Below are 25,901 nucleotides of genomic sequence, written 5' to 3' on the forward strand. Positions count from 1 at the left end.
ATTTTTCCATTGCCGAAAGCCCCTCCATTCTTTTTAGTATGTTGGGGGCACATACTCCCTGACACAAGAGAGATGTAAATTCATCAAGGGAGGGAGGAGACCGTCAGCTATGTGTTGCCTGACAAGATTCCAGATCTGCTTCGAGATTGCCCGAGTGGCTGGACAAACATCTGGCTCCCATAGAGAGATTTATTTGACTGTGGGTAACGTCGAGCACCCACTCTTTGGGGAGAGGGCTTTTCGCTGCTGTGCATCAGAGTGAGGCATGACGTGCTCTCGAGCATGCTTCTCTGGCGAGAGGTCCCTAATAGTCATCAATCGAAGCTGCTTAACCTCTCTTGCACACCTGGCGTTGCAATATCTAAGTGAAGACAGCCGATGAAACCCCATTCCTCACATAATCCAAACCAGCTGTGCATCTGAGGAAAACTTCAGATTGAAGAACAGCAGTCCTTAAGATTGAGTCAGTCATTTCCAAGCTGGTTATTTCATGCTGGGGGGGGGAGGGCCTAAACCATAGAAATCAATATATCCTAGGGTTTTGATTATTTGGAGTGATCAAAGGGAGATTGGAAGCCAGTGGGAAAATACACTTCCTTTCCAAGCCAGGGCCTCACCTGGGATAAAAGTATTAGCATGGCAAAAGGGGTTGATGGCCCATCTAAGAGGAATCTTGGGCCTGGGAAGACAGAGCTTGCCATGGCAATGGGGTTTGAGGTGTGAGGAAAAGAGAGTTTCTAGAGCAAGGTGTGCTGGGGGGGAGGAGGAGGAGGAGGAGGAGGAGGAGGAGGAGGAGGAGGAGGAGGAGGAGGAGTTGGTGGTGGTGGTGGTGGTGGTTAAGGGGTGATATGATAACCATGTTCAAATCTATAAAAGGATGTCATATAGAGGAGGGTGAAAGGTTGTTTTCTGCTGCTCCAGAGAAGCGGACACGGAGCAATGGATTCAAACTACAAGAAAGAAGATTCCACCTAAACATTAGGAAGAACTTCCTGACAGTAAGAGCTGTTCGGCAGTGGAATTTGCTGCCAAGGAGTGTGGCGGAGTCTCCGTCTTTGGAGGTCTTTAAGCAGAGGCTTGACAGGCATATGTCAAGAATGCTTTGATGGTGTTTCCTGCTCGGCAGGGGGTTGGACTGGATGGCCCTTGTGGTCTCTTCCAACTCTAAGAATCTATGAAAGAGAGAGAGAGTGTGTGTGTGTGCAAAGACCGGGATCCATCTTGGGCAGGTTGGCTGAAGGAGATGCCTTGGACTCTAGGGCTGCACTGCTGTGAGGGACAAGCCCTGCTTGAGATGACCATGCTGTAAGACCTGGAGTCCTTCCACAAGGACTGAAGGTGTAAATAGGTGAATAAATCATATTTCTGAAAAGCTACGACAGTCTTCTCCGCGTCTTCAAATCTGCAAAGGAGCACAGCCCCCGGGTAAGCACATGGAACCACCTGGAATTTTGCTACCACTCAGCAGAGAGTGAGGATGGCCCCCCTTTTGTCATAATATCAACAGAGGGAAGTCAGCTCTCTCCCCAACTCACATCTCAGCCTCTAGGCCAGGGAAATCAGCCATGGCTCTGCCTCTCTGCTGCCCAGCCTGCAGCCTGCTTTCTAAGCTGAACCTCCCCCTGCCCTGCCCCAACTCACAGCGATCCTTTAAAACTTATCACAAAAAGATTTGGGGTTCATGGTTTAGCACTCCCCACCCACCCACCCACCCAACAGTAACTAGATTCTTTCAACAGCAGACAACCTCGCTGTCTTCCACTGTTGGCTGTATTTTGGGTTTCCATTTCTGCTCCTCTAGTCTCCTAGCAACTACCGGTATGAAAAGCCTACCAAGCCAGTGCTCTCCCCTCCCCTCATTCAAACTGGGAAGCGAGAAAGGAGAGCAAAGGGTTTATTTATTCCTTGCGAACCATCTGCAAGAAGCCGACAATAATTGCACTTGGTAGATCTACCTTGAAAGATGTTGTTGATGCGCCAGGCAAGTGGTGATGTCGTTCTCACCCACATGCCCAAGTTGACGGGCATCCTCACACAAGACCTACAACCAAGCCCTGCTCCTATTCAGGAACTCTATAAAGTGGGGAGGGGGTGCAGAAGAGTTTGGAGACCCCTAAGACTAAGCATGGAGCTGAACCCCTGGAAGATCAAGCTTAAAAAAAAAATGGGACAGCTGTTGCAATCAAGGCTGACTGAGAAAAGAGGAGGGGGAATTGCAACCTGTTGCAATTGCACTTTCTTGCTTGCAGCTGAGTTCAGCTGAAGGGTGAGAATGTCTGGAGAGGATGAAAATTTACCAGTTCTCATTGGACATCATGGGGCCAGGCCACCTTTATGACCTGTTTGCACTGGCTGCACAGACGGCTTGCTGCTATCCCACGGTTGCTCCCACACTCCCATCCCAGCAACACCTGCTATAATGAATGAAGTCGGAGTCACGCCATGTATTTAAAACACTATGATGCCGCGTTAAGCCATCCAGGCTCCCCCCACAAGAAATGTGGGAACTGTCGTTTGATAAAAGTGCCGAGAGTTGTTAGCCCCCCCTTCCCCCTTCCCAGTGCTACAATTCCCAGCATCCTCTATGAAGAGAGATTGGTTGCTGAACCACGGTGGGATCTGCAACTCTGGGGAGGGAATAGGGGTCTTCTAACTTTTCACAGCACACTTAAACTCCCATAATTATTTGGGGAAAGACGTGGCTGTTTGAAGTGGCATCGTAGCGGCTATTGCCTGAGCCTCCTGCAGTCTTCCATGAAGTGGTTATCATTCTTCAGGATTCAATTGCAAGGTTCTCGTGTCCTGGTAGCAAGCCTTCTATACTCCTGCAATCTGCTCCTTTCCCCCTAGTTACGTTATCAGTCACATGGGCTTGTGTTATGGCTACAGTACTTTCTTCCCCAGACCTATGTGGGTGGGAATTCTGCTTTCGTTCGATGTGCTCTGGATAGGCCCACCCAGATTCTATTCCCGGATCAGAAACTTTGCCTTGTGAATAAAATACCTTCAGCTGTCAGGTTTGCCAGCAAAGCACCCTCTCCACCCTTCGATGCTGAAGATTTCACGAGTCCTACTAATTGTCACATAGATTTTGTCTTTTCAAATAGCACTCTTAATTGTCGCACGCGTTGATGAGGCTTGCATGTTTATAAGCACAGCTTACCAGTTCCTTTTTGTCCTCTTATCTCCCAAAATGCAGCCTCCCAGTGATAAGATCAATGAACCACGTTGCTAAGTACATGAACGGCCCTGCTCCCTTGATGAGATTTACCATTATTAATTGCACTGCTTTTCCGTGAGTAATTTGGACACAAAAACAGCCAGCCAAGTGGGGGGAGGGGGGAGTGTCAGAATGCCCAGTGCAATGGAGCTGGTTTCTTTAAATACCTCTACTGTTAGTTCCAATCTGATATAGGAAACTCACTTGGTCTGAATTCAAATGGAAGACCTGCTTCATTTGCATCTTCTTCTTTGGCGATCACTTGTAGCAGAGTAAGATGGTCTTCCATAAACACAGTTTTAACAATGAGTCCGTAAGTGACTGTGGAGGCCAATTCTGGATCCACACGTCCTTCCACAGCGGTTTCCAGGCGGGTTTGATCACGGTGTGGATTTGCCAAGTGTGCCTTCCTCTTAGCACGTTTCTCCCTTGCATCCTGAGTTCGAGTGTCTTCAAAGCCCATGACACCTTTGGCAAAGGCTGTTCTCCAACCGGAGCGCTCGGAGGCCAGTGTTTCCCAGTTGTCAGTGTTTATACATTTTTAGATTTGCCTTGAGACAATCTTTAAACCTCTTTTGTTGACTACCAGCATTACGCTTTCCATTTTAATGTTTGGAATAGAGTAGTTGCTTTGGAAGACGATCATCAGGCATCCACACAACATGACCAGTCCAACGAAGTTGATGTTGAGGAATCATTGCTTCGACACTGGTGATCCTTGATTCTTCCAGTACACTGATATTAGTTCACCTGCTTCATTTGCATACTTGACTATCAAACAGTAAGAATGCATTCAGGCTCCAAGATACACACCTAGACCCACTCAGAGATGCAGCAGGTGAGCAACGTCTCTACGACTGGCTAGTTTGGGCTGCATCTCAGGATCAATCATTCACAGCCCAGTACAGAGAAATGCTTGCCAGCGGAGAATCTTACGAGAGTTTTTGTAGCGATTAAACAAATAAATCCACCCTACTAACAAATAAATAGACAGAAAAGAATAGGTGTTGACCTATTGAAACAAAAGCCTAAGCTCAGTATGAGACTCCTAATCTCAGGGGTGTGGGTTCAAGCCCCATACAATTTTAGAGTGGGGAGTGACCCCCAAGGGTCATCTAGTCCAACCCCCTGCAATGCAGGAATCTCAACTAAAGCATCCATGACAGGTGGCCATCCAACTTCTGCTTCAAAACCTCCAAGGAAGGAGAGTCCACAACCTGCCCTTGTTGGGCAAAAGGGTTTATGGCTGGCTACTGTGAGAACAAGATGCTGGGCTAGATACTAGATAGGCCAATGGCTTGATCCAGCAAGACTCGTCTTATGTTCTATTGTCCAATTCCAGAGATGAAGATGGTGGTGGTGGTGGTGATGATGATGATTTTTACGATACAGCAGTGCCATCTCGACACATCTTTCCTAAGGCAAAAGAGACTGAGCGCTTCTTTAATTATCATTTTCCCCCTCCCCACCCCTGCCTGCAAATCTTTATCCAACGTGCATTTTTTCAGCACAATTAAAAAAAAACACCACCCAAAATGTTGCACCGGTAAAGGAGCATGACTGCTCCAGAAACAACCTCTCCTCACCCTCTTTTCTCCTTCCCCTCCTGCGTCTTCCTCTTTCCCTTCTCTCGGTACCTCATTTCCCAAGCTTGCAGCGTTCGGGATGGCCGTCCTCCTTTGCCATTTGCATCTCAAACGCTTGCAGTTTATGAGAGTTGCCATAAAGCGGAAAATACCGGGTGACAGCTCCCAGATTGGAGACACGGCAGCCCTCCGTGGGCCTGTGGGGGGGGGGACGACACAGGGAGGGAGGAACCATGAAGCCATAATAGACATAAAACTCTAAAGTGCCTCCAAAATTACCTCATCTTTTATTTAGAGGTTATTCCGCCCTTGCCTTTCTTTACAGCTCTTTATACGACTTGAAACGGGGAGGCTGGACAAAATGAGGCAATTTCGGTTACCGAGTGGAACTGGGGTTTAGCAGTCAAATGTTAGGCCAAAAAAAGAGAAAAGGGTTTCTCACCATTTCAGTCAGCTTCGCTGGGTTTATTTCCTCTCTGCTTAGAAGCAATGATCGTTTGGGGTTTTAAATGTTCTTTAATAGGAAGGTAGGGAAGGAGCCAAAGGTTGTAACTGGAAGAGCAGGGGCGGCCCCCACTGTTAGACAGAGTGAGGCTAGGTCCGCGCCATTAATTTGAGATTGAGGTTGAATCCTGACAAGACAGAAGTACTGTTTTTGGGGGACAGGGGGCAAGCGGGTGTGGGGGACTCCCTGGTCCTGAATGGGATAGCTGTGCCCTTGAAGGACCAGGTGCGCAGCCTGGGAGTCATTTTGGACTCCCAGCTGTCCATGGAGGCACAGATTAATTCTGTCTACCAGCTCCATCTGGTACGCAGGCTGAGACCCTACCTGCCTGCTGACTGTCTTGCCGGAGTGGTGCATGCTCTAGTTATCTCCCGCTTGGACTACTGTAATGTGCTCTACGTGGGGCTACCTTTGAAGGTGACCCGGAAACTGCAATTAATCCAGAATGCAGCAGCTAGACTGGTGACTTGGAGCGGCCACCGAGACCACATAACACCGGTCCACATAACATTGGCTCCCAGTACGTTTCTGAGCACAATTCAAAGTGTTGGTGCTGACCTTTAAAGCCCTAAATGGCCTCGGTCCTATATACGTGAAGGAGCGTCTCCACCCCCATTGTTCAGCCCAGACACTGAGATCCAGTGCCGAGGGCCTTCGGAGGGTTCCCTCACTGCGAGAAGCAAAGCTACAGGGAACCAGGCAGAGGGCCTTCTCGCCCTGTGGAACGCCCTCCTATCAGAGGTCAGAGAGATAAACAACTACCTGACATTTAGAAAACAGCTAAAGGCAGCCCTGTTTAGGGAAGTTTTTAAATCTGTGATATTTTAATGTACTGTATTTTGGTATTTGTTGGAAGCCACCCAGAGTGGCAGGGGAAACCCAGCCAGATGGGCGGGGTAATAATAATAATAATAACAATAACAATAATAATAATAATAATATAAATTTGAAGTACCATTAGGCCACTTTAAGCAGTCATGGCTTCCCCCAGAGAATTCTGGGAACTGTAGCATGTCCAGGGAGCTAAGAGTTGTGAGGAGACCTCCCCCCTGTCGTCCTCACAGAGCCACAGAGTTCTCTGGGAAGCAGGGCTGGTGGTTAAATGGTTTGTGGAGTTGTACCTCTGTGAAGGAAACAGGGGTCTCCTAACAACCCTCAGCAACCTTCATAAAGGGTAACAACGTGTTATCTGCATATGCATGACACATTGCGGCCATGGCTGCTGCCATCACAGTGCCGTCTTTCATTCTACACAAATGGGTAAAAATGGCTTTCCAGGATATGCTTCATCAGCTAAATTCCGGGGACTCAGCTACCTTAGTAAAGAAAAAGCGCTTTATATGCGTTATAACTCTGTGACACCAGAGGGCGCTGCGGAGTTCCGTCTTTGGCCAACGTGATTTCCCGTTATGAAGCTTGCTACGTGTTTTCCTGCAAATGATTTTTTTAATGCGTCTAGATCCAGCCAGGGATGGGGCCCTTTGCAGTATGAGAAGCAGGAAGGAGAGCGTTCAGCTAATCTTAGTCTCAGAACGTTAATGGTCGTCTTGCCACCAATTTAGGTGGAAATATGTGCGACTTCCCTTACCGCAAGGCTTAGCAAGCCAGCCCAGCTGCATTTGGAAGCCCTGCAGTGCAGGCTGGTCTGTTACTTGGTCTGAATTATAATGGAAAACCTGCTTCAAAGAGTAAGAATGCATTCAGGCTCCAAGATACCCATCAAGACCCACTCAGAGATGCAGCAGGTGAGCAACGTCTCTACGACTGGCTAGCTGCATCTCAGGATCAAGCCAGTCACAACCCAGTACAGTACAGAGAGATGCTTGCCAACGGAGAACTTTACGAGAGTTATTGGGGTGGTTAAATAAATAAACCCACCTTACTAATCATCAGTGCAGGCTGGTCCGTTAGGGACAAGGGAACACTCCCCCACCAACCTCAGCCTGTCCCCAGGAAGGGCCCACCTGCCTATCTACTCCCCTACCAGTGCCAATGGGCACCAGGAAAGGCGCCACCGAGGCCCTTTCGCCTGAGCAGGGCTTGGGCATCTGTCCGAGATTTCTACACCGGACACAGGAGCCCTGCGAGAAAGTGGTGGCAGGGACACACATTGCCAGCCCGACCTAAAATGCTCTTTACCAGTCATATCTGAAATCGATCTTTTAATGTGGTGGCACCCACACTTTGGAACTCCTTGTCTGTTGATATGAGGGCAGGCACTTTCGCTGTGCTCTTTTTGGCACCTGCAAAAAAAAACAACAACTGTTTCTGACAATTGTAGAGTTGGAAGGGACCACAAGGGACCTCTAATCCAGGAATCCCCAAACTTCGGCTCTCCAGATGTTTTGGACTACAGTTCCCATCTTCCCCAACCACTGGTCCTGTTAGCTAGGGATCATGGGAGCTGTAGGCAAAACATCTGGAGGGTCGCAGTTTGGGGATGCCTGCTCTAATCCAATCCCGCTGCAATGCAGGAATCTCAGCTAAAGCATCCATGACAGATGGCCATCCAACTTCTGCTTCAAAACCTCCAACAAAGGAGAGTCCAGAACCTCCAGAGGGAAACCGTTCTGCCGTCGAACAGCCCTTCCAGACAGAAGGTTCTCCCTGATGTTTACTCAGAATCTCCTTTCTTGTAACTTGAAGTCATTGGTTCGAGTCCTACCCTTCAGAGCAGGAGACAAGCTTGATCCATCCTCCATGTGTCAGCTCTTGAGATTATTTGAAGATGGCTATCATATCTCCTCTAGAATACTGTATCTTGACTGGAAAGAGAAGTTGCTGAATTGCAACTTATTACCAAACTTAAAACCATGGAGAGACCTGGTCTGAATAGAGACATTGGATTCTTATCTCATTATACATGATAAAGCTATTTTTAGCCATCTCACCCATTGCTTTTTCGTGTTAGACCAATTGCAGTCATTAACAGTCGTCAACAGGTTTACCACTCCTATCAGCCAATCACCCATTCCCACCACCCTTCTGTGCAATACCCCTCCCCACCTTCTCTCTCTATATAAGCGTCTGGTGACTTCTGTTTCAGTGTATCTGAAGAAGTGTGCATGCACACGAAAGCTCATACCAATGGAAAACTTAGTTGGTGCTACTGGAAGGAATTTTTTTATTTTGTTTTGAGTGTTTCCAGTTTATTTCTGGTTTTTTTCTTTGAATGTTCTGCTTATTTCTACTATCACTTTTATTGCTTTATTCTTTTTCGTAAACTACTGTGCTGTGGTTGTTTCACAATCAAACGGTATATACATTTTATGACATAAATAAATACTTTCGAAGCTCTGAGCCTTGCATTTTCTATTGGAGGGAGCAGGGCATCACCACTAATAACAATGCAACTGATTGTAGATATCCTTGTCCAAATGTGGAATTTCCATGCAGGACCTTATCGTGAGACCTGAAATGCAAGCAGGAAAGATAAGAGTGCTGTGGAAAAAATGAAGGGATCACTGGACAGGGGATGAGGAAATGATAAAACAGGCAGAATGGTTGGGGAGCCTTATCTACAAAGTTCCAAACATTTACAAAAGAGCATCGGGGACTTCTTTCATTTGGAAAATATATAGAAGAGAGGGCAAAATTCAGCTAAGCACATGCAGAATTGTGTTATAGGATGACGCCGATAATAATAATAATTTTATTATTCATAACCCACTCATCTGGCTGGGTTGCCCCCAACCACTCTGGGAGGCACACAACAAAAAATAGTAAAAACACAAACCTACATCAAATGCTAAAAACTTCCCTGGTGTCTTTTAAAAACCGCATAGCTGTTTTATCTCCTTGACATCTGATGGGAGGGCGTTCCACAAGGAGGGTGCCACTACTGAGAAGGCCCTGTGCCTGGTTCCTTATAACCTCACTTCTCACAGTAAGGAAACTGCCAGAACGCCCTTGGAGGAGCTAGACCCAAGTGTCCGGGGTGAATGATGGGGGTGGAGACGCTCCTTCAGATACACAGGACCAAGGCTTTAAAGGTCAACACCAACACTTTGAATTGTGCCAGGAAACATACTGGGAGCCGATATAGATCGACTCCCAGTCGCATTCTGGATTGGTTGCAGTTTAGGCTGCAACAACTTTTGTTTCTGGATTTTTATTTCTTGAAGTATGGCAACCCTATATGTACTTTCCGAGTCACCTTCAAAGTTAACCCAATTTAGAGGATGGTGTGTGTGTGTGTGTGTGTGTGTGTGTGTGTGTGTGTGTGTGTGTACATGTATTCCCCACCACCACCCTTCAAGCATTAGTCTCCACTTGATCATTTTTACAAATTGAAAAGTTTTAGCCAAAGCATTTTTCAGAATGGAAACCAGTTGGATCAAAAGCCAATTAAAGGCCTCTGACCTCCGGCCTAACGAAGGGGTGGTGTTTTGATCAGAGGCCAGCTGAGGCATGCGAGTCCAGGGTCCAGGAGAGCCTCAGGACAGCCTCAATGAATGTGCTCCAAATGAGATCCTACCATCGCCTCTGAATGTGGGCAGAGCAGAACGGAATGATTCCATTCTCTCTGCCAAGAAAACAGATGCTGGAACAGAGCCAAGGAATTCCCTTCCATGGAGATGAAGTAGCTTTGGTCCACCAGAGCTGCCCACACATCAGGTGCGAGCAGAATTAAAGCTTGCAGAATCTGGAAGCCAAGTGGAAAATGGAGGTTGCAAAATGGCGCAGAGCCAATTACCTGCTGCACCCCAACAAGCCGTACAATGAGATGATCTCTGTAAATAAGGGCAAATCTACAGCTTAGGACCCTTTCAGACCGAGTTTTTTTTTGCAAAACCAGGTACAGTGGTACCTCGACTTACGAAGGCGATCCGTTCCGTGGCGCTCTTTGTAAGTCTAATTCTTCGGTTGTCGAAGTGGTAATTTTGCGCATGCGCGAAGCGCGATTTTGCGCTTCTGCGCAGGCACAGAACACACGTGCGGCGAAAAGACTTCCGGGTTTGCCGACTTTGGAAGTCGAAACCTTCGGAAGTCGAGTCATTTAGATGTCAAGGTACCACTGTATTAGTTTCATAATTTTTGACCAGGCAATATATTGCGAATCGTGATGTGTGTGTGTGTGTGTGTGTGCGTGCACAATGCAACAATCGCAATGTAGGGAAAATTGTGAAGCCAGCCAATACCTACATAGCTCCATCCTTATTTCAGACATTGTGATATATCAGTATATTGCGATGTTTTCTGCTGACTTATCATGAAGTTGGAAACCAGATATCACACAGCCCTATTGTTCACTTCTACACAGTTCCATCCTTATTCCAGACATCGTGATATACTGGTACATTGCAATGTTTAGCTGGTGATATATCGCGATGTCGAAAACCAGACATCGCCCAGCCCTACCTGCCATGTAAAGGTTGCTGTGTGGCGAAAGAGAGATCACACAGGTTGCCTTGTGGTTAAAATGTGGGTGTCGAGTGGGGTCCAACGTGCTTTTGGACTGTTAGGGCAGAAGTCAGGGAGACCAACCTTAGAGCTTGCAAACCTTAAGAGTTCCTCAGAGCTTTTCTTAAAAGATGGAAGAGGTGCATTCCGAGATTTTCCATTTCATACGAGGGCTTCTCCAGCCTGGCACTCAGAAGATGCTGTATTGGTACTCAGTATCTGCCCGATGAACACACCTCTGCTCTGATGAGGAGGGGCAACCAAGCTCCCTCATCCTTAAGAACAAATTGAATTACCAGGGTGACAGCGTCATTTCATTGTGGCTCCTCACAGCTGCCTTTTGTGCTTAAATCCAAAATGGCATGAAATGCCCACCAATCAATTATGCCTGTTTTTCACTACACAGCAGGCCTAGCCAAGAGGCGACAATGGACTTTGGAGAAGTCCCATTGAACGGCTGCTAAATGGTTCTGAACGTGTTCCAATTGCCCGCAGATTAAATTATGTTGAAACACACACACACACACACACACACACATGCCAGGAAAATGGACGTATGAAGCGCTGCTAGGAATATAAAGCTTTTTTATCGCAGAAAACTGAGAAATTACTTTTGACATCCCGGGGGGGCGGGGCGAGGTCTGTTTTCACAGTGGCACTGTGTTTGCCAAGGCTCAGCCTTTGTCGCAGAGATTCAAGTCTCGGAGTTCATTCCCAGGGCAGAAAGTTAGATATCAAGGACAGGCATCCCCAAGCTGCGGCCCTCCAGATGTTTTGGCCTACAACTCCCATGATCCCTAGCTAACAGGACCAGTGGCCGGGGAAGATGGGAATTGTAGTCCAAAACATCTGGAGGGCCGAAGTTTGGGGATGCCTGCTCAAGGACATCAGCTAGCCCACCACACCTGTGTTCTAATGTGCAGGTATGCTAGTCTGGCTGGCAAATGGGGTTGGGGGCAGTTACTGCACATACAACCCAATAAAGTACATGTTTTTATTTTATATTTATGGATGGAAGTCACTTTCTTTCGCTGGTGTGGTCCCAACTCAGCATTTTTAAAAAAAGAAAGAAATGACAGCATATAAAACAGGCATCCCCAAACTTTGGCCCTCCAGATGTTTTGGACTACAATTCCCATCATCCCTGACCACTGGTCCTGTTAGCTAGGGATCATGGGAGTTGTACGCCAAAACATCTGGAGGGCCGCAGTTTGGGGATGCCTGATATAAAACAAAACTTAACAGCAGCAATACATACAGTGGTACCTTGGTTCTCAAACTTAATCTGTTCCGGAAGTCCATTCCAAAACCAAGGTGCACTTTCCCACAGAAAGTAATGCAAAATGAATTAATCCATTCCAGACTTTTAAAAACAACCCCTAAAACAGCAATTAAACATGAATCTTACTATCTAACGAGACCATTGATCCATAAAATGAAAGCAATAAACAATGTACTGCAGTCACACAATCAATCCATCAGTAGCTGAACTGGGTTCCACACAGTCACAAAAACAAAGCAAAAAAGCCGCAAAAACGAAAAGGCAAAATAAATAGCAAAAACAGACAGACCTTAACATGACACTCAAAACGGAAGTGTGGCACTCAAATCAGAAGTGTAACACTCAAAATGGAGCACGTTTGGCTTCCAAAAAACGTTCGCAAACCGGAACACTTACTTCCGGGTTTGCAGTGCTTGGGTTCCAAGTTGTTTGAGTACCAAGGCGTTTGAGAACCAAGGTAGCACTGTACTGGAAAAACAAACGAACCAAACCTAAACCCTGGAACAGACCCAGCCAAAATCTCCAAAGACCTGGGGAAAGTGAGGTGTTGTAATTAAGCAATGGAAGCTCGTCAGCCATGTAGCCATCTTGTGCATCAAAGGAAAGGGAGTTCCACAGGCTGAGAAAAATGACCAAGGCAGATATATCCAATATCCCCACGCCGTGAGCAACATTCAGCTGTGATGCAAAAATAATGGCCCCCTCTGCCAATCTGAGAGCCAAGGCTGGCTGATTTCAAGAAAAGGCACTCCACCTAAGTCCCAATTTGTCCAGGTTTTTTTCTACCACCAACCCCTTGAATTGATCCTGGTAATACATAGCCAGCCGATGCAGATCCCATAAAGCAGGCATTATATTGTAGGTAGCGGGATTCTACCACATTCAAGGGTAGCCCACAGAGGGTGCATTGCAGTATTCAAGACGAGAGGTTACTAGAGGGTGCAAAACTGTAGCCAAACTTAGTCCAGGAGTGACCGGAGTTGGCAAACCAGCCAGAGTTGGGAAAAGGCACCGTCAAGTCATCGAAGGCACCTGGGCTCCCAGTGGCCTAGATGGATCTGAGATATAAGGTGCAGCTGAACGACACCTGGAAAGTTATACACCAGTTCTTCCAGGTGTGACCTGCCAATATAATTGCCTGGATGGAGAAGCATCTAGAACAATAAAAGGTGTGTTTGAATGAATCTCACTCATCATTTGTAAATTTTACTTTTCCTCTTGCTTCAAAAAGTGTTGCTTTCGACCTTCGAAAGCCCTTAATTGCTTGGGATCACATCACCGAAAGAATTCCCTCTGCCCAGATGTACCTACCCAGACCCTGAGATCATATCTAGGGGACCCTTCCCTAGATGCCCCCAACAAGTGAAGTACAGTGGGTGACTTCCAGGGACAGGGCCGTTTTGGTGGTGGCACTGTGGCTCTGAATTTTGTCTCCCTGGCACCTACTTTAGGGTCCTTCCAGCACTAGGCAGGCCAAGACCGCTTTCATTTTTTCAGGGCCGTATCCAATGTTCTCTGTCCACGAGCACAAGGGCTGCTGTGCTAGCGGGGGGGGGGGCGAGTTTTGCTGTTGTGCAACGGAGGAAAACAGTGCAACAGTTGTGAAAGCGGAAACTCATCACGCAACAGATTGTGCAACTTGATCAACAAGCAACCTGCTTATACACTCTCTTGTGCAGCAGCATCCCACTGGTGCAAAACATTTCACGAGCGGAAGAAGCAAACCGGTAAGCACCTTTAACTTAGTGCTATGTTAGATGCAACCCTAAACATTTCAGTGTTTTAAATTCTGCTGCTCAAATCTGCTGTTTTATTATTTGATGGTCAACAAGTAGACTTTAATATTTTACTGATACTGTACTGTAAGCCGAATGTCATTATCGTGCAGCATATAAATGTGACAAGTAAGTAAAAAGTGGTGGGAGTGGCTTTCATCTCAGTTCCCCTTTTTTATCAGGGCTTCGTATCTCTAGCTGAGCTGTAGATATGGTGGCCAGAGACAAAAAAATGGAATTTCAACAGGTGTAGCTTCTACACAATTAGTAAATACACTACCTGTAGACTCGTTTATAAGAAGAGTCTTTGCCTAAGCCTGAAGGAGGTGAAAACAAGTCCTTAAAATGGTATTCTGTGCAGGGTTGCCAGGCCAAGTGACTGAGCTGAACTGGTTTAGGATCCGGCCTAAGTCCGCTCTCACTGATCGCATTCCTTTGGGGGGACTTAACACTGGCTGAGCCAAGGTGAACAATTAGGTTTGATGAGGCTCCTAAGCTACTGAAGGTAATGGGGCCCTTTATATGTCCAGCTGTCCTTTGTCAACAACAAATTGTCACTGTTGTTTTGTGTTGAATATATGCTATATGGTAATTTATGGACCTAATAGGTATCTAAAGCCATTTGCACGTTTTGCCCTGCAACCAGTCCAGAATCAAACACGCAACCATAAATGGGAATACAATCTCAACTCTAAAAGAACTCTTTATAATGTCAACAAGGCAACAAATAATAGTATACAATATAAACAACTCATAGATAATCAGTTGTCAAGATGAAAGTGATTCTGAATTGGGGACTCAATTCTGAATTGGATTTGAATTGCTTTATCTGAAGACCTCAGCTATGGGCGTGTCCCAGCTCTGTACCTTTAAGTTTTGTTCTATTTTGCTGTCATTAGCTTCACCTGGAAACAGCTTTATAACTTTCTGTTAGCTCTCATTGTATTAGTAGTGTCTACTACATAGACTTATGAGCACTGTTCTGTGTGTATTCATTATTATGATAGATGGGGTATGTGTCTTCTATATTACTTTTGTATTTATATTTTATTATTGTGTATCCTAGCTCCTTGGTTTAGTACATATACTATATTGCTGCATTCATTTTTTGCAGTCCGTGAATATATTTCTACCACCCATGACTTTGCTGATGAAGTAATGACGAAACAGTGAATTATCCGGAAATACTGTTCATCTTGACAACTGATTATAATTCAGCTTTATTGGAACATTGTACCACTTCCTTCCTATTTGTCTTTCAACAATTGACTCTCTGATTTTTGACCAGCAGATGCTTTCATAGACTACTGAATCCTGCTTTATTATTTATGTATTGAAGAGTATCTTCTTTGCTACTAAGGAATTTTCTTATTTTGCTTCGACTCAGACCAACACGGCTACCTACCTGTAACTATCTTCTTTGAGTTGTTTATATTGTATACTATTATTTGTTGCCTTATTGACATTTATAAAGAGTTCTTTTAGAGTTGAGATTGCATTACCATGTATGGTCGCGCGTTGCTCTATGTTGGATTCTCGTTTGAATTGCAACACAGTGGTCTGGTTATTGTATTTACATGCAACCAGTCCATGCAGAATGTAGGCACCCTATATATAGAAATGAGCAAACTAGTGATATTTTAGTGAGCAGGCTAGCAGGCGGGGCCCATTACTTACATCATAGGCGCCTCCACAACACAAAACACTGTTGTCTGTACAGTACGTAGGTTTTATTTTACTGTATTTGTTTTTTATCTTATATTTTATTTTTATTTATTTATTTTTGGGGGGGGGCAAGAGAATGGGGCCCTAAGCTATAGCTTAGGTCAGGCATCCCCAAACTGCGGCCCTCCTGATTTTTGGCCTACAACTCCCATGATCCTTAGCTAACAGGACCAGTGGTCGGGGAAGATGGGAATTGTAGTCCAAAACATCTGGAGGGCCGAAGTTTGGGGATGCCTGGCTTAGGTCAAAGAGAACAACAATTACCAGACCTTTAGAAGGCATCTCAAGGCAGCCCTGTTTAGGGAAGCTTTTAATGTTTGATGGATTTCTGTATTTTAATATTTTGTTGGAAGCCACACAGAGTGGCTGGGGGAACCTGGCCAGATGGGTGGGATATAAATAATAAACTATTATTATTATTATTATTATTATTATTATTATTATTATTATACATAAATCCAGCACTGTTCAGAGGTTTACTGCTTTGGAACATGTGGGGTCCACTGAAACATACATTTAGCTGTACTAATTCCTGCCCTAATTCTGCCTAATCCCCGAACATAATTTTGTGCTAGCAAAATTAAGGCCAGGAAGCACAAGAGAGTAGCGTGATAAACCTACTTTCTGCGCATCAAGATCTAGTTAGCGGCGCAGGATCAAAACCACTTTGGCTTTAACAGAAAGGCTGGTCATCTCTGAGCACCAGAAGGTAGCAATGTCCCTAGCTGAAAAATGATGGTCAGCTGTTGATCCCTCAAGATCAACAGCTGCTGTTAAGGCACAAGAGCAAGACAGCCCTCTTTTATATGCATAGCTGCCAAGTTATCCCTTTTTTTAAGGGAAATTCCCTTATGCTGAATAGGCTTCCTCGCGAGAAAAGGGAAAACTTGGCAGCTATGTTTATATGTGGTCAGTTGGCAACTCTCTTCAGGGACAGCGATGTAGGCAAAAGGAACTAAACAATGCAGGGAAACTTCTCTTTTAAAGTGACTCGACAGCCTGCCCCAAACCTTTATTCTCCGAGCAGCAGCTCCTGTGCAGTTGCAAATAGTAAAAAAGAGGGTGAGAGCAGTCATAAGGACATAGCTGCCAAGTTATCCCTTTTTTTAAGGGAAATTCCATTATGCTGAATAGGCTTCCTCGCGAGAAAAGGGAAAACTTGGCAGCTATGCATAAGGAACCTGTTATTACCTTACTTAACTATTAATAATAATCTGAGTCACAAACTTCCCCAGGAGCCCCGCCCCTCCCTTCAGCCTTTGACTTCTTCGCCACTAGAGGGCGGGATTACTTTACTTTAGCCGGCGGGCTGGCACGGTTTATAGCCGGCTGTGCAAAGAGCCAAGCTTGACAATACTTGTGCAAACACGTTTGAGCGTGCAATGCAACAAGTGCTCCTTCCTGCCTCCTTTTAAGGATGTGCATTTCTTCCCAGCCAGCCAGCCAGCCTGCAAAGCCTCTGGGCTGAATGTCCTATGCTTTGCAAAGGAACGGAGGATGCAAATCATTATTAGAGCTGGATCTTTGAATGGCGTTTCTAAAAGTTTCTTGCAAGATGCCGTTGCTCTTCTGGAACAACAGGGCGGGCCTTTAGAGCTGCATTATCGCTGCTTCTGCAGCCCCGCTTGTCCTATGCCCGTTTACTCGGAAGGAAGCCGCGCCAGTTTCAACGGGGCTTGCTTCCAGTCAAACGCCGCATGCTTAAACCCTGTTGTCAACGTCTCAAAAAACCGACCCTTTTGCTAATCTGAATTTTCTCCAGCAGAAAGGGCTTGGCCAGGGGTTGTGATCCGGCTTCCTTTACTAGCCCTATTCAGCTGAAAGGGTTGAGGAGATAACAGAATTAGAATAGCAAGTCTTTTTTAAGGGAGCATTTGATGCAGTCAGTGTCATTTAACAATGGCGTGTTTACACTTGAAACCCGATTTAATCTAACCCAAGCCGTCGCTTGGGGGCTCTCTCGGGAAAACTAATCTGATCAGGGCCTCGCCGCCCTTCATTAGCATGAGACAAATCTTCCAAACCGGATTATTTGCACTTAAATCGGTTACTGGGCCTTAGCAAATTTAATCATGCCAATGAAGTGACTCAATTGAGTTTAACACACAGTCCTCCACTAAAGCGGCACTGAAATCCTGTGTATGTTTACTTGGAAGTAAACCCCACAATGCCCAGTTTTTGGAGGGGAGATATTACGGCTAGGTTAGTGCGCAGTTTAAACGTAGCGAACTGCGAGGTGTGCTTGTTACTTCCCCTGATGAAATAGTGGAGCAATAATCCTCCGAGCTAATTTTTAATCCGAATTCTTTGGGCATCCGAGCAACTTTTGAGAGTCTAGAGGCGAATACAAACGGGCTTTACCAACTCTTACATGCACAGGTAAGCGTTGCTGAACTCGGTAACCTTCACCTCCCTCTCCTCGCATCGCCCCAAGTCTGCGCCCGGGAGCGAGGCCAGATTCCCGAGTCTCGTGACATCTTCTTTCTTCACCGCCTCCCTCCCGGCCCTGCAAACTCGTGCTTTTTTAAATGCACGCTGCGAACCACGGTCTTCTTCAAACTAGCGGGCTGCGGTTGTGCGTTAAACGCTAAGGATCCGGCGTTTTTACTCGGGAGTAAAAAACAACAACAACCAACCAACCCCACCGCACTTGCGTCGCAGCAAACAGGCAAAGGAGGTTTAGGATCCCTTCCAAATTTCTCCAGGGAACCCAACCAGTTTAAATGCAAAAGGGCTTGCGGGAAAGCGTTCTTCCAAGCACACGCCCCGCCGCAATTTGCAGCAAATTGGGGCGAGGGGCGGCGTTTGCGCTGCGAAGGCGTCGCTTCCGAAAAGGATCTGCGAAGCCTTTCGCCTTGCACTCCCTACGTGGTGTAGGTTTAGTCGGAAGTGAGCCCCATTAAAACTCGACGGGGCTTTACTCCCAGGTAATGAAGTGTGCATGGAGATACTCGCCAAATTATCCACACAAATGGCAAACCCCCAGCACTAAACTATAGACGGATTATATCCAAGTAGCTTTTTTTTTGCAGTGCGGAAGAAACCGGGGCGGATCCTGAACAAAACGCTCCCAGACACCCTAAGACAAGAGTTTGTGTGCGGGGTGTGTGTGTGTGTGTGTGTGTGTGTGTAAACATCACCCAACAGCCGCCGACTAGACGGCACCGCGAGGCCCCGATCCCTTGCACGCCTTACTCGCAAGTAAGCCCCAAAGGGGTAGCAAGCTTGCGCACCGGCCTTGCAGACGCCGGTTAAGGCGCGCGGAAAAGCGAGCCAGCGCTTCTTCCCCGGGAAAGTGCAGGGGTGGGCGCGCGCATATACACAACGCAGCAGCTCTGCAGGGCGCGCTGCTCGCTCGCCGCTACACCTCCCGAGACTTTTACTATGTTTACTTCCGCCGGCCCCGTGCGGCGGGCGCGCGTAACGTAAAGAAATAGGCGGCTGGGCTGAATTAAACCGGCCCAGCGTCAGCTGCTGCCGTTACCGCCCCTCCTCCCGAGCCTTTAACGCAGTGCAGAGCGAGCGAGCTCTCCAAGCGCTGGCTGCGGGCGCGCCTCTGCAAAGGAACCCTCCCCCCTCCCTTCCTTCTCTCCCCATTGCTTTTTGCCAGCCCGAAACCCCTTCCCCAATCGGCCCCCCCACTTCTGGCCGCCGGCTTCCGAGCCTTTCCCCGCCGCCACCCCCGGGTGGAGCGAGGGAGCGAGCGGGGAAGGCGGCACCCCCTCCCCTCTCCAAGGGGCGCGTTTCCTCCCCCTCCTCCTCTCCTCCCAGCTCCTTGTTGCAGCCCGTATGCAAAGCTCGGCTACACAGTTGGCGGGAAAAAGGAGGCGGAGCGCTCAGCCCGGCAAGCCTATAAAAGGCCTGGCGCTCGGGAGTCATTACTACTTTGCTTTCGCAGAGCCGAGGGGAGGGTCCGGCTCGGCTTGGGAAGGCGCCGCCGCTGCTACTACTACAATCTCTTTACTACTACTGTTGCCGCCGCCGCCGCCTTTGCGGGGAAGAAATAAATAAATAAATACCCCACCGAGGGCGCGCGCCTGTCCGCCGTCACCCCGCTGCGCGCGCCTTGGCGCGCGCCCCTTACCTATTCCTTCTCTCTCACATCCCAAGGCGCTGCTCCTTTTTTTTTTTAATTAAAGGCTTATTTTTTGGACTCTGATCCGACGCACACGACCAAGTACTTCTCGAACCCGGCTTGCTGCATCGCTCACTGGGATTTACAACCGAGATCTTTGGACTGACTGCTTTTTCTTTTTCCTTTTTTGAGGGATTTACAAGGAAAGGGGGGCCGAGCAGATTGCCGTCCCCTACTTGGTGGCTTTTTTTTTTACCTGCGTTCGTTGGCCCCCTTTTCTCATAGATATATCCGCACCGTTCCAAATAATCGACCCACAGTCTTTTTTAGCCGGGACCTGGGAGGAACCGGTAAGTCCGGCCTTTTTTATTATTCATATTCTGCCGGGATCTCTCGCTTGCTCTCTCTTGGTGCGCGTGGATTTTTTTTTTAGAGGCGGGATATCTGAATTTGTCAGCTTAGGCGAAAGTGATCGGTTGTCTCCAGCGTGTCCGAGAGAAGCAGCCCGGCACGCATTTTATTTATTTCTCTTTCAAAGGAAGCGGGCTCCCAGCGAGCTTTGAGAAGGGGGATTTTGATGAAGAACTAATTTTGCATTGTTAGTAGTAATGGACCTATAGATTTCTTGGTGGAAGCGTCTAGCTGCCGCTTCCTCTCCTGTTGAAGCTTTGCATTGAAATTGCATTTGCAAGCTGCTGGTAATTTGTTCTTGCGGTTCGCGCGTGGAGAAGTTGGGGTGGGGACCCAGTTTCAGGAAAATTGGGGGGGGTCTCTCTTAATCCCCCGCCCGCCTGCCCCGGGGTGGAGAGGAGAGGAGTGTTCATGTGTTGCGCTGTCTTAAGAGGACTCTTGCAGAAGGGTTGGTTCGAACCCGTTTGGGGAGGAAGGAGAAGGGAGACCTTAAGAGGAAACATTCCTCTTGGCGGACGCAGGATCCTTCGCCAGGGCGCCGCCTGGGTTAATACCCCCGGATATACTCCAGTGGGGCAGGCGGGGGGGAGGTACGACGGTACCTCGGGGCGCTTGTACTCCGAAGGGGCGGGGAGCCGGAGAGCCGCAGGCTCGTGGGGGCGGTAGGAGATGGGAGTGAATTCCAAGTTGGTTTTTTTTAAGGTGGCGCCGGTTCGAATCCCGGGGACTCTCGGATTCAGCTGGAGATACTCATTCACAGGGCAAATTTATGCGTGTCTCGTCGGGGGGGTGGGGGCGCCTGACGGGGCCTCGCTTGGAGTGGATGACACAAGATACCGGATCCTTTCCTCTGTGTCCGAGGTATAGGCTCGCAATGCATTGTGCGCTCCAGAAGGCTCTCGCCGCGCATTGCGATTTTCGGTGCGCGCCGACGGTGGGGGCTGCCTGGGGGCCGCGGGTGGGCGTTTTGCTTAGGAAAGGAGGCGGGAGCCGGACTCTAGCGAGCCCGTTCCTCCTCCTCCTCATGTCGAAGGCGGTTTAGCCGACCGGTAGCAGGGAACTCAACGAAGCCGCCTTACCAGCCTCGGAAGCGGAGGGCGCGTTGCATTGAACTGAGCGGGGAAACCTGGCGAGGGTGTCGCCGTGCGATCCCAGCCGGGATGGCCCTCGTTAACTTTGGGGGGCGCTGCCTTCCTGACTGCTCTCTTAGGTAACTCGTACTCCCCGCCCCCATTTTCAGGCGTTCTCATACGCCTCGACGGTTGTGCATGCAGACGCGGGGTAGTTAATCCGGGTTGCTTTACCCCGCTATTGTGTGCGTGTGCTTGTGTAGTAGGGTTTCTTCGGAGAGGGGCATGCATGGGATCGGGGCCCCGCAGCAGCCCACAGCTAACCGGTCCCCCGTCTTTTCCCCGCCCCTTCTAGGCACTGTCCCCAGCCACCATGCCTCTGACGGTGCCGGGCTTCAGCCGGGCTTACGATTACGACTATGACTCGGTGCAGCCGTACTTCTACTTCGAAGACGAGGAGGAGAACTTCTACCTGACGGGGCACCACCGCGGCTGCGAGCTGCAGCCGCCCGCGCCGTCGGAGGACATCTGGAAGAAGTTCGAGCTGCTGCCCACGCCGCCTCTGTCGCCCAGCCGCCGCTCGGGCTGCTTCCCGTCCAGCGCCGACCAGCTGGAGATGGTGACGGAGCTGCTGGGCAGCGACGTGGTCAACCAGAGCTTCATCTGCGACCCGGACGACGACGCCTTCGTCAAGTCCATCATCATCCAGGACTGCATGTGGAGCGGAGGCTCCACCGCCGCCAAGCTCCAGCAGGTCGTCTCCGAGAAGCTCGCCTCCTACCAAGCCGCCCGGAGGGACGGCGCGGCCGCGGCGCGCAGCAGCAGCAGCCTCCCGCAGCCTTCTCCGACGGCGCTCGCCGTCTCCTCCTCCTCGGCTTCCTCGTCTGCTGCCTCTTCCGCCGCCGCTTCTCCCAGCAGCGCCTACCTGCAAGACCTGGGCGCCACCGCTGCCGAGTGCATCGACCCGTCCGTCGTCTTTCCGTACCCGCTGAGCGAGAAGTCCCCTAAAGTCGAGGTCGCCTCCCCGGAGCCTAGCCCGGCTCCCTTGTTGGGGCAGGACACGCCGCCCACCACCAGCAGCGACTCTGGTGAGCAGCAGCAGCAGCAGCAGCGCTGTCGATACTTCCTCCTCTGGACATCCTTTCTTTTTTTTCGGGGGGGGGGGTTAATGCATTGACTGCAGTGACCCTAAATATGCAGGTGGGGGGTTCCAGAGTTGGAGAGGAAGAGCAGGGCTAAGCAATTTGGGGTTGTCAGGGGGGAAAGAGTCCACTTAGACACTTGGTAAGGATTAGAAAGGCTTGAAATATTGGGTGCTTGCCCGTTTTCAAGCAGTTAGGGGAATTGGAAAGAGGGGTGAAGCCACTTTCCTTTCAATACAGACTTAAGGTTGCAACCAATGCTGGCCCTCCTCAGAGTAGACCCATTGAGATGAATGGAGGTAGCTAACTTAGTTCCATTGATTTCACGGTTATCTGTAGGGTTGGTTACCTCCTACTTGGCCCTCTTACAAACCCAGTTCTGCAGCCAACTTCACCCAGGGCATATGAAGCGGTCAGCTGCCTTTTAGCAGGGGGGGGGAATTCCAGCCATTTGCCATCCCTGGCCCCTCCTATTGCATGTTTGTGAATGAATGTTCCCATTGTGCAGATGGGAACACTGATCCTTGGGGGGGGGGTGGAGATTCATGCTTAAGCCTAGGACTTGAAACCTAGAAATATGACTCTTAAAAGTCATACTGCATCCTATCCAGGCTCAATAAACTGTGGGAGGAGAGAGGAACAAACTCTTCTTGGTGAAGTTAGGTTTGGCTGTGATCTTCAGTGGTGACATACATTTTAAAAAGAAAACTCTGTTCACAGAATAATAGGCACGGACTCTCATTTACCTGCTTTCCAAATGTTTTGGTACCGGGGACTTTCCCTGGCTGGGGAGAACAGCTAACACATTAGTTTTTTCCTGGGTTTATTCACACTGGAACTTCTGTTTAACCTTTGAGATAACTAAATCCTAATGGAATGTGTTGTATTCCTTTTACGCCATGCACTGGCTGATATGAATATCTTCGTCTTTCCTTCTCTCTCCCCCTCCCCTTTCCAATTTTTTAAAAAATAATTTCAAGTTACTCAGCACCTCCCCCTTTTAGCATATGTGCGTGTTCTCATCTCTTTTTCTCCTTCCTTTTTTTTTTAAATGCCACGTTAGCAACACACATGGCTGGGCTTCCCAGGAATTGAATTTCCTGGGAAAAGTAGACCAGGGAGGAATGGGGGCGAGGAGGCCGCCCATACTGCTTGGATTTCATAATGGGGTCAGGGCAGGTCGTTGGAGCGGGAATTTTAAACCCACGGGCTACCCTGTAATCAAATATATCTCCTACTTGGATTTCCCACGTGGTGGTTGAAGAGTAAACCGGGAGAGAGTTAGGGAGCACAGTTTAACAGGTGCAGAGGAATTTCTGGGGTGGAGTAGGAGAAAGTTTTAAAGGTGCTCTGAAGAATCCCAGCCTGCATGTTGTGTAAGCTTTTAAGGGTGTGGCTGCAGCACCTTCATTGCTGTCACTCTCCTCCTGCCTTGAGCGCTTGCACCAACCTGTCCCGATTCTCACAGTGCATCTTTTCCCAACGCAAGCAGTCCTGACCTTCCATAGGTACCAGGCTTGGCACGTCACGTGTGAACAGGGCAGTTGGGGGGCATGGCCAACAGCAGTTTTGGGGTGCTTTGCCAGGAATTCCCACCTGCCCTTATGGGGATCCTCCTGTTCGCAAGTTCTGCTAGTAGAGGAGGCAAGCTAAGGGGGTTTCCTCCCATGGGCGAAAAACTGAACCAAACGCTCGGCTACTGTCTTTGGTGGAACTGCTGCTCCAGAGTTGTGCAATCCTGCAATTTCAACATGGGGAGATCTGAAAGCCAGGAGTCGGTTAACAGTCCTCTGAGGAGTGCAATGCCATTTAAACAACCATCTTTCTTTCATTGCATAACAAAATTACAGTTCCCTGCAAGAAAGGGAGAATGCAGACTTGCTCCTGAAAACAGGGCAATATATTTTTTTCCCCGGCTGGGTTTTCCCAGCTGCTTTGGGGCTACAACTCCCATCATCCCTAGAGAGCAGGACCAGTGGTCATGGATGATGGGAATTGTAGTCCAAAACCAGCTGGAAACTGCAGAGTTTGGGAAACACTTGTCTGACTTATATAACTGTAAATAGGCTGTTTTTTTTTAAATACTTACCTTATGTTCATTTGTTTTTTCCCCAGAAGAGGAAGAGGAGCAAGAAGAGGAAGAGGAGGAGGAAGAAATTGATGTGGTTACAGTAGAGAAAAGGCAGCCCACATCGAGGAAATCGGAGTCCGGTACGCACAGGAAGCCCCACCACAGCCCCCTGGTCCTCAAGCGGTGTCATGTCCCCATCCACCAGCACAACTACGCTGCCCCTCCGTCCACCCGAGTTGAGTACCCGTCCGCCAAGCGGCTAAAGTTGGACAGTGGCAGAGTCCTCAAACAGATCAGCAACAACCGCAAGTGCTCGAGCCCGCGCACCTCGGACTCCGAAGAGAATGACAAGAGGAGGACACACAACGTCTTGGAGCGCCAGCGGCGGAACGAGCTCAAGCTGAGTTTCTTCGCGCTGCGAGACCAGATCCCCGAAGTGGCCAACAACGAGAAGGCCCCCAAGGTAGTCATCCTCAAAAAGGCCACGGAGTACGTCTTGTCCATCCAGTCGGACGAGCACAGACTGTTAGCGGAAAAGGAACAGCTGAGGAGGCGGCAGGAGCAGCTGAAAAGCAAACTCCAGCAGCTCAGGAACTCTTGTGTTTGAAAAACAAAACAAAACAAAAAAAAGCACGAGTGTTGGAAAGGGGAGACGTCTGTAGATTGGGATGGACATCATTTGAGGGGGGAAGTGTAAGAACTTTTGTGCTTTTTTTTAAAAAGACAAAACAAAGACTATGTACTGATGGACTCAACAATGTGTGGAAAGCGGAATTACTGCAATTGCATGCTCAACAACTACACAACCTTGGCCTGCCCTTGGTGCAGGGCTGGCCGGAACCTCAATACTGCCTCTGAACTGATCAAACTTTGGGCGGGAATCTTCTTCATGCTTTGGGGGGGATGAACATTTCCTCTTAAACTTTTTCTTTTTGTATTTAAAGCGTCCCGTCCCCCTTTCCTTCCTTCCTTTCTTAAGGTGATTTACAGGTGATGCAGAGACGTCACCACATCTGTAAATATATTTACGCAGCCTAATGACCTGTACATATCTTTATTAAAAAAAAATCTTTATAGAAAAATTTAAAAAAAACCTGCAATGCTTAGTCGGTTGTGGCAACTGAATTTATAATTGTCTTGAACCTTTTCGTGCCATAACATTTCACAGAAACCTTTGGTCGTTTTTATTTAAGTATCTTTTTGTCAATTTTTTTTAAAGAAATAAATGATTTTATTTTGTGTTTCTAGAAAAAATAAAATATTTGCCCTAAATTGTAAGCAGCTATGGCTTGCAAGTTTTTCTTTGCCTTTGGATTTCTAAAGGTATAATTCCCAGGAAGTACCGCAACCAGCAGCAATAAGTGGCTTTTTAACCCAGGGTTTCCCAAACTTGGGACTCCAGCTGTTTTTGGACTACAGTTCCCAACATCCCTGGCCGGCTAAGGATGATGGGAGTTGTAGTCCGAAAACAGCTGGGGGTCCAGGTTTGAGAAGCTCTGGTTTAAGCAATGGAAGTATCCACCCAATTTACACCTGGATAGCTCGGTTGGTTAGAGCGTGGAGCTGAATAATGCTGAGGTTGCAGGTTCGAATCCTGCATTGCAGGGGCTGAACTAGGTGATCCTCGGGGTCCTTT

The 25,901-nt window shown here is 48.2% G+C and overlaps 1 protein-coding gene across 3 annotated transcripts; it reads left to right on the forward strand.

The window, feature by feature from the left end:
* The first annotated feature begins 19,004 nt into the window (after nt 1–19,004).
* MYC (MYC proto-oncogene, bHLH transcription factor) lies at nt 19,005–25,546 on the forward strand. 3 transcript variants are annotated; one of them, XM_035126072.3, is made up of 3 exons: nt 19,005–19,921; nt 21,408–22,140; nt 24,310–25,546. In XM_035126072.3, exons 2-3 carry the CDS (start codon nt 21,426–21,428, stop codon nt 24,870–24,872), a joined length of 1,278 nt encoding a protein of 425 aa, XP_034981963.1. In that variant the 5' UTR covers nt 19,005–19,921; nt 21,408–21,425; the 3' UTR covers nt 24,873–25,546. The 3 variants fall into 3 exon arrangements, with proteins under 3 accessions (XP_034981963.1, XP_060133602.1, XP_034981964.1); XM_060277619.2 differs by lacking the exon at nt 19,005–19,921 and adding an exon at nt 20,439–20,843; XM_035126073.3 differs by lacking the exon at nt 19,005–19,921 and adding an exon at nt 20,808–21,192.
* The last annotated feature ends 355 nt before the right edge of the window (nt 25,547–25,901 follow it).

Source organism: Zootoca vivipara, chromosome 8 (genome assembly GCF_965207765.1).
Source record: "Zootoca vivipara chromosome 8, rZooViv2.hap1.1, whole genome shotgun sequence".
NCBI lineage: Eukaryota > Metazoa > Chordata > Lepidosauria > Squamata > Lacertidae > Zootoca > Zootoca vivipara.

Coding starts and splice junctions, on each gene's coding strand:
- MYC (XM_060277619.2), top strand. CDS start 20,652: ATGGGAGTGAATTCCAAGTTGGTTTTTTTTAAGGTGGCGCCGGTTCGA. Junction 20,844..21,407: donor TCCTTTCCTCTGTGTCCGAG/GTATAGGCTCGC, acceptor CGCCCCTTCTAG/GCACTGTCCCCAGCCACCAT. Junction 22,141..24,309: donor CACCACCAGCAGCGACTCTG/GTGAGCAGCAGC, acceptor TTTTTTCCCCAG/AAGAGGAAGAGGAGCAAGAA.